General features: G+C 39.7%; 1 protein-coding gene across 6 annotated transcripts in view; it reads left to right on the top strand.

Annotated features, from left to right (window-relative positions):
• Positions 1 to 4,930: 4,930 nt before the first annotated feature.
• The window catches only part of CNTNAP4 (contactin associated protein like 4), a 236,167-nt gene continuing 232,394 nt past the window's right edge, over positions 4,931 to 8,703 (top strand). For 5 of the 6 annotated variants that reach the window (XM_023752540.1, XM_023752542.1, XM_023752543.1 and 2 more), the window contains exon 1: positions 5,286 to 5,370. In XM_023752540.1, the coding sequence (XP_023608308.1) occupies positions 5,286 to 5,370 (85 nt within the window). Of the gene's footprint in view, positions 5,371 to 8,703 lie in introns of all 6 variants that reach the window. The other variant, XM_006087061.3, reaches the window with a different exon arrangement.

The raw sequence follows: 8,703 nt of genomic DNA, 5'->3' as shown, positions 1-8,703 counted from the left end.
CACCTGAGCTTGGTGCTCCAGGAATGTCTCTTGTGTGGTTTATGTGAACCCTCCTGTTGTAATTGAGTCTTGATTGCTATTGGCCTGTTTGTGCATGGGGTCAACCTTCAGGCTGGCTGACTGTAAGGATCATTAAGGTTTCAGAATGTCAAGTCACTTAAATGAAAATTTATTACAAAATAAAATCAAATAGCATTAATAAAATTGTAACTTGATGAAAGTTAAATGACAACAATTAATATTTTTGTATGTTTACTTGTTATAGCATAAAACCATTGTTTATATTTAATATGAATATATTTGGGATAGGGCTTTTGCAAAAAATGTTACTGTCTCATAGATAGGTGTTCTGAGACTAATTTCAAGTGTGTGTGGGTTCCTCCACACTAACAAGCAATTATTTCTCAGACACTAACAAAGTGTCTGAGAACTCAACTCATTTCTCATGCTATCTACAGGGAGGTAGTATCACTTTCCACAGGTGAAGGGCTCAGTTCTACAAGACTGCCTCCTTCCACTCCACAGTGGCAAGTCCAGGTTGTTAGTGCTTCTGACTGACTGGCTGTAAATCAGAGGTCCCACAACACCCTCTCCAGGTACAAGTAATTGACAAGAGCAGCTCACAGAACTCAGAGAAACATTTTACTTACTAGATAACCAATTTCATATATAAGGAATAGCAAGATGGAAGAGACACGCAGGGCAAGCAAGGTATGGTGAAAGTAATGCCCTGCAGCCCCTGGGGAGGGCAGGGGACACCTCAACCCAATCCAGGTTCTTGTCACGGAACAAGAAAGATTTAGCAAAGCCCAGTAAATTTATTAAAGTGATAGCATGTACTTGAGAAGTAAGAGTGGGTGATCTATGAGAACCAGATGTGCCAATGAGGTCTGGGGGGAAGGTTTTTATTAAATATGGGAAAGTGGAGGGGGAATAGGATGGTCTTCAGCTTCTGACACCTGGGCGGTTACTGCTGATGCAGTTCATTCTTGTGCCTCCTCCCCAAATAGCAGTTGTTTCAGGGCCTCTCAATTACAGGAAATTGGGGAGGGGAAGTGGGATAACAGGTGGTCAGTGAATGTCATGTATGCTCTGTTCCAGCCAAGATGGAAAGGGAGAGGGGTAGAGCTTGAGGCCTTTGTTCCCTCTTCTGACTTTACTGCCTCAAAAGGGTGCAAAGCTTTGATACTCTTTCCAGGGGCACCTCTCTTCCCAGATCCCCAAGTCTTCACCAACCTGAAAGCTCTTCCAACCCAATACTTTGGTTTTTTTTATGGAAGCTTTATTACAGTCATGATTGAGTAAATCATTGGCCATTGGCAATTGAACTCAATCTTCAGCCTCTCCTCTCCTTGGAGTTTGCACAGGGATAGGAGGTCTGGGGAGGAGTTGTTAGGGGAATAAGAGGCTGGGAGGACTTGTAGTTACAACAGTCTAATCAAGTTGTTGGTTCTCCTGGCAACAACCCCTCTCCCCCCTCCCTCCCCTTAGGTTACTCTAAGGTCTTTCCAAAAATCACCCCATTATCATAACAAAAGAAAACTGATATTATCAGTGAAAATTCCAGGGGTTTTAGTGAGCCAGGAATCATGAAGGAAGACAAAATATATATGAGAAATATATTTTGGTCATCTGAATGACCAAACATATATTTCTTATAAATGACAATATCACACCTCAAGTATATTTTAGTTTTTAAAATAATCAATTTTGAGTAGTGACTATTAGCACAAGCCCAGAATAGGAAGTCTATTTCCTTTTCCTGGATACTAAACAAAGTTATATTGACCAACTGTCTTTGTAAGAAATCCAGAAACCAGATCACAGGTGCAGGCAGCAGATAAAACAATTGCTACATGAATACAGGAGTCGCATTTTAGTCTCTATCTAGTCTTTTGATGTGACTTTGTTCCACTATGGCCTGATGGTTCTTTTCCAATCTAAACTACAGTCCAGGAGCCTCTGTGTACCACTATGGTGGTATGCATAGTTCTCTGGCAAGTTGTACCAAGAAAAAATGAAAAGCTGTATTTTACAAGTGGTAGCATTTTGATTTGATTTATAATGCTTTCTCAGACACGGTATGGCCCATAATATGCATATGCCAAACCCTAAGCACCAGCAGTTGTTTTTATCTTAACCGGTGGAAAATATAACCACAAATGCATACACAGGGAGAAGTGATTCGTGGTGTCTGAATCAGCAGTACAGTAATGTACAAAATGAGGTCTCCACACTTTTCTGATTTTTCCCATTCAGACTCGTTTTGTTTTGTTTTGTTTTTTTTCTGACATTAAGACCACTATGGTGGGAAGGGAGAAGTCAGTTTGTCTTAATGACCCACCCTTATCTGTCACCAATGGGTCGTGTACTCCAGGGAGTTGTAATTCCTCTGCTCCTCAGATTTCTCATCTGTGCAAAGTGAGCTGTGGTATCATAATGGTTACAGTAACAACATTGAATGTGTGACTCTAGGGGCCGTCACTTTACAGGCATTGTCTCAGCCATGAGGTTGATACTCTAGTTGTCCCTGGTGCAGTTGAGGAAACTCAGAATCAGGGATGATAAGCAGCTTGCCCAAGAGCATGCAGCTGGTTGGTGGTGCAATGGAGCAGACATTGAGCCTGGCCTGCCAGATTCCAGCATTGCCTGCTCAAACCTCCACTCTCTTTAGTCTGGATGCTAAGGCTAGTAAGCAATTGAGGACCTACTAAGTGCCAGGCCCTCTTTGGGGGTTGTCACACATGATATCTTATTTTTTTTTTAAAGAAAAGGAAGTGAAAGAACAGAGTAACTAAGCACTTAATTAGAACCACAGTGAGAGCTGAATTTATAGCGGGGCTTCTCCATACAGTGTCCAGGCTCTTCCCAGGGCCTCACTTTGCCCATGCAGCTCTCCCCTCTGTGGCCCTCAGGCAGGGACAGGTGTTGCCATGGTCTGAAATGCTCTGGTTTTCTTTCCAGTGCCAGCTTCCAGCTCATTCTATTACCATAGCCCACTGATATGGAAAAATCCATTATTAATGGCTGCTATGATAATTTACACTTTGTCCTAAAGAAGTTATTATTGGCATGAAAGGTTCAGTTATTTTTCATTTTTGATATGTGTACTGATCCTTTTAATTTTTTCTCTAATTTGTTCTATGGGAAAAATTAAATATAACTTTTTAATAGGACAACTTTTTTTTTTTTTTTTGTCCCAGAGAGCCCGAGACCCTGTTGCCCAGTGTGGAGTCAATTTAAGTAATGATTTTAGAGCTTTGTAAACCAGGATGCCAAGCCCAGCTTGCTCTCTTGTACTCACTGAAGCACTTTAACATCATTCTTAACTTCACTGAGGTTTAGTCTCTTTTCTGTTAGATAGGCACAATGACATTTCCCTCAGGGATTACCATAATTTGATTCGATAACAAATGACATATTGCATGTGTTCAATAAAATGTAACCCCCTTCAATAATTAACAGAAACTGTCAATTTATATCTTTTTTTTCTGTTACATATTATGTTTGAAAAAGGCAAAATCAGGGTTGTAGGCCTAGGACTACAGAGTAAATACTAAAAAAATGGCTCCTCTTTTCCCCTGCTGTTTTTTTTCTAGGCCCTGAGGTTTTCACTCCCACTAACGGGTCAGGGAGGAGGTGTTCTGTGACTTGGAGGCAGTAAGTCCTAGTATGAGAGCAGTAAAATCAGAGTCAGAAAAACAAAGTCCAATTCTCAGCACTTTACTAACTCTACGACCTCTTGAAGTCAGTACTTTCTCTGCTCTTGTTTATTCATCTGTAAAATCAGAAAAGCACAAATATCTCTTGTGCTTTGTTTGTTGGGAAGAGCTAAACACACTTGTTATACAGGAGGATGCTTTTGTCATTTCCCCTTATTTCATTCATTCCACAGCAAGGCTGCTGCTGCTCAAAGGCTTATGTTTCTTCTCATTTGTAATCACCAAGAGGTGTTTGAGAACTCTAGTATTTCTATTCTTACAAAATCTGGTACATTTTCGGTTAAATATCTTGACATTTATTTTAAAGAGATTATTTATTCCCCATGACACAATGTGATACACTTATCATTATGTGATATAAGTTCCATTATTTACATATTTTAATATTCTATTCAAGAAATAGCAGTAGCTATGGATCAGCTATTAGAAGAGTAATTTTTCTGTAGTTCTTTTTCTTTTGAATTCAACTTTTCTCCTTTAAATCATTTGATTTACAACTGTATATTGTTTAGGTTGGGTGTGAGTATGTGTGTATGTGTGTGTGGTTTCCCTTCTTCAGTATCCCATCATTTTTCATTTAGGGTTTCCTGGGAATTGTTACTGAAGAATTTTATTGTAGAATGCAACAGAATTCACAGCCTAATGCATTTATCAAAATAAATGTATGCACAGCATTTAATGTGTGGATTTGTACACCTGATGTACTAAAAGAAGAAATGTTAATTTCTTGCAGACTATTATCAGATGATTTAAAATTTTTGCTAAACAGGAATGTCTGTTTCCATGTGAGGCATTTTCATAATAAAATCCTGGCACCATCGCTAAAGAGGATAGTTTTATACAAACAGAGAAAAACAACAGCAAGTATTTTCCCTTAGGACAGTTTTACCAACAATGTACCAACGCTGCCTAGTTATTTCAGTCTTATTTTATGCCTTTGTTATGAAACATAACGCAATTTTACCTGGATGCCCTCCCGGATATTCAGGAATTAGCTCAGTAAGTTGACTGGCTCTGCCAAAGGCAAGACCTCCAGAAAATCGGGAGGCTCTGCCGCCTCGCCCCTTCCCCCACCCACATCTCCAGAGGGGGAAAAAGGGGTTAAGGCTTATTGGAGAATAGAGGAGAGGGGAGGGGGAGCCCCGAGGAAGCCCAGGAGCGGCAGGCCGCGCCTCCAGGTCCAGCTTTCATCAGCAGCGCTGCGCGGTGGAGCTCTGAGCGCCGCTGTGAATTTGGAGGAGGGATGCTGCTGTCAATTTGTGGGACCGCTGCTGCGAGGAGTGGGCGTGGCCTCGGCGGCGTGGATGCTTGTTAGGAAAGACGCTGGGTGCTTTTTAGTGAGGAGTCGGGGCTGTGGTGTGTGTGTTCACCCGCGCGCGTGAGAGAGAGAGAGAGAGAGAGAGAGAGAGAGAGAGAGAGAGGATTGGAGAAAGGAGGGAAGGAGGGAGTGAGGCTGAGAGACCCAGAGGTGCTGAAGACAGAACTGGCAGAGGTTCTGCGAACAGGACTGGAGCGCTGGGAGAGCCACTCAGGATCTTTCGGGGGAGCCCGATAAATGTGAGCATGGGGTCAGTCACCGGAGCTGTCCTCACGATGCTACTTCTGACATCGACTCAAAACTGGAACAGGGTCAGAGCTGGGAATTCCTGTAAGTACACAGCAAATGATTTAAACTTGCAAGGGGGCTCTCTTCCAACTTTCATTCTGTTGTTTTTATGATCATTATTTGCAACTGAAATTGCTGCAAAGCATATTGCTTTATATGAAGCATCACTGAAACCTTTTCCAAATATGTCTGGGTTTACACCTGTCTTTCCTCTTGGTCCGGTCAAAATATGCAAAGTCTCATTTCTCTTTTTGTCTATGAGCAGAACCTTATCCTGTCGTTTTTGAATATTCATTGAGAAAGCTCAAGTTCTAGTAACAACGTTAAATTAGCATCTTAACCAGGGAATAGCCTGCGAATGTCTCCATTTCTTCCTTTCTTAGGATTACTGAATTTTATTGGAATTATGTCTAACAAGAAAACAACTGGCAGACTTTCCATTATGCTGCATTAGCTGAGATTTCTGAAGTTTGCAGCTTGGCAGACGGGTTGCTGGTTGCATCTTTAAAATGATGCCAGGCTCATAACTGAAATGCACTGCAGGATTCAGGAGCAGACTTGGTGGAGGTGAACCTCAACATTAGGAGCTGTGCCCTCACAGCTGAAAGGACGAGGCTCGAGCACTCCTGGAAGAGGGGGCTTGATCCTGCATTTTGCTAAAGGAAAAACGTTCTGGTGATTTTTCCAAAATAGTATTCTTTAGTGACTTGAATTTTTGACTTTAGAAATTTGCAATTGAATGCTCTGATTCTGAATCGATTCAAGGGAAATTTATAAAGATCATATTTCTAATTTAAATATTACTCAATAATTTGGCAGAAATTAAATCCACTTTTTACTAGAGATAGAAAAAGTTTTAAAAGTTGTATTTGGCTAAAAAATGTCTAACTGGAAGAATTTTTTCCTCTTTGATTAATGATAAACAAGCTCTGAAAATCTAACTTTTCATCTCTCCTGGATTTTAAAGGGGGAAGCTCATTTGCTTTTCAAGAAAGGAGTATGGGGCCTGTTCAGGGATTTATTTTGCTGCTGTGTAACCAGGTTTAGGTTGGGATGGTTACAAATAAAGCCAGTAGTAACAAGGTATTTGCTATGGCACATCCCTTGAGTACACTAAAGTGCTCTGATATGGGAAGAACATTATAAACACCCTTACTGGGTACAAGTGAAATGTTCATTTATACTGCATGGCTACTGTGATGTTGTGTTTGCATTTACTGTTAGCTCATTTAATGGCACGGTGTATCTGCCATTCTGAACGAAAGAGAACTTCACTCAGATGCTGCACTGTTTCAGATTCAGTTTTAATTTGGGTCAGAAGAATCCAATGAGTTAGTAAAATGTGCATATTGCTACCTAGTCAAAATCTTGGAATGCTGTAATGGTGGCATGTGACAAACATTGCATCAATCAAATGAACAATAACAACACAAGCACACACAAAGTTTTGTAGAAAAGGCATAAATAATTCATCCTCCAACTACTGAAGTTCAACAAAAAAGGAAAGCACTAGAGGTCACTCTTACAATGTAATGCAGCACCCTTCCCTTAGTCTGGCCTGGATGCAGTCGTGTCTTTTCAATGTACCACCCGTATTTAGGTTTAAAACATATTGATGTGATTGATTGGTCTCCTAGTTGTTTACATTTGTTTGTTTTCTTGAGGTCTAGTGAAAGGCAGATCAACATTAAATAGCTTTCTTTTGAAATATGTCTTCTTAGAACAGGAAAGATGAGTGGCTGAGGTCTGAGGAGAGCAGATATTCATGGGTGCTTAGCTTTGGCTGAGTCTGTCTCTGACACTTAAAATTTGAATCCTGGGTCTGTATTCTACCAGCCTTGGTTTGTTCAGGAAGTATTTTAATGTTCTTCCAAACATTTGATAAACTTAAGGAACCTATAAAATTTTAAATTGTTAGGAGTATTAAATATGTAAGTTGGAGTTCTTGGTTACCATATGTTGAGTTGAAGTTCTTAAAGTGTCAAAAATACAACTAAATGACTTCAGATAATTAAAGTTGCATTTAGTAATTTCTTTTTAATATCACTTTGGCAGTGTGATTTGCAGCAGTGTATAAAAATAAAAAATTGTTTCCCAATTTTTATTTTATCTTAAAATATTTAGTAAGTTTTTTTTGAAAGGAAGGAAAGTCTACTTATTACCATGGTACTTCATATGTTTTATCCTTTTTGGAAGAACAAACATACATGTTTACCAGCAAGATTGGGATTCATTGTATGGACAAGTGACCATCAACCAGCATAGCATTTTTTAAAGTGTTACACAATAACTTCAATAATAATCATTCTGAACTAGGCATCATATTAAAACACGAATCAATCTTGAATACCAATATTAAAGCAGAGAGAACTGCATATAAAGAAAGAAAATGAAAGGTCAGGCTTTCAGGTGAATAACAAAGGCCTTCGCCCTTTATTTACATCAGGTTCACCAGGAGCAGGTCTGTTTTCCCAGTGAGCCCAAGGCTGCATGTGACAGCTTTCATGGGACAGGACTCTGTGAACGAGAGATTAGATGCACTTAAATATGAATGTTAGTTGATCTGATTAATCAATAAGAAACTATATTAGAAGGATTCTCTGCAAACAAACACACACACACACACACACACACACATACACGTTCATGTATATGTACAGGGGTGGGCAAAAGTATGTTTACAGTTGTGAGTATGCGAAACAGAATTTATTCTTGAATTATTATTTATTAATTATTGTAATAATGTCCATGAAAACAACTGTAAACCTACTCTTGCCCCAACCTTTTTATGTTCCTATGTACATATGTATACAAATATATTAAACCACCAAACCCATATGCTTAAATTTTTGGTGTTTCTGCTTACTCCTCTTCTGTCAAAGGATAAAATATGTTGAACGGACCACATTCTTTGCCTACTAGGGCCCTACTTGACTTTATGAAAGTAGTGAACCAGCCCCAGGTCTTTCCTCTTTGTTTGGTCAAGATGAGTTTGTTATTATTTGGTCCCTTTCATGAAAATAGAGAGTCAGATTCCTATAGAAGGGCTTGGTCTTTGAGAAGTTGCACAGGCTGTTGGTGTCTTCACTTGCTACTAAGAGACGTGCCCTGAGAAGGGAGTCATCTCTTTATTTTATAATTGTTCTTATGAACCCAGAGTTTCCTTCTGACCATTAAGATGTTGTTGGGGGTGGGGATGACTTGCCACAGAAGAAGGAACAGTTGTAAGTAGTAAGGTAACTAGTAGTTTTGCTTTCATTTTTAGTCTTACAGATTATGTAATGGAGGCTCTCTGGCCTGAGGTATATGGAGCCTTACTGTTCACCAAGTAGCCTATGAATGACTTAATTAGAAGTTAATTTCTCCCTCCATTCT

This window comes from Myotis lucifugus, unplaced genomic scaffold (assembly GCF_000147115.1).
Source record: "Myotis lucifugus unplaced genomic scaffold, Myoluc2.0 scaffold_35, whole genome shotgun sequence".
Classification (NCBI taxonomy): domain Eukaryota; kingdom Metazoa; phylum Chordata; class Mammalia; order Chiroptera; family Vespertilionidae; genus Myotis; species Myotis lucifugus.
The sequence above is the reverse complement of the archived record's forward strand: the minus strand, read 5'-3'. Positions and strand labels throughout refer to the sequence as shown.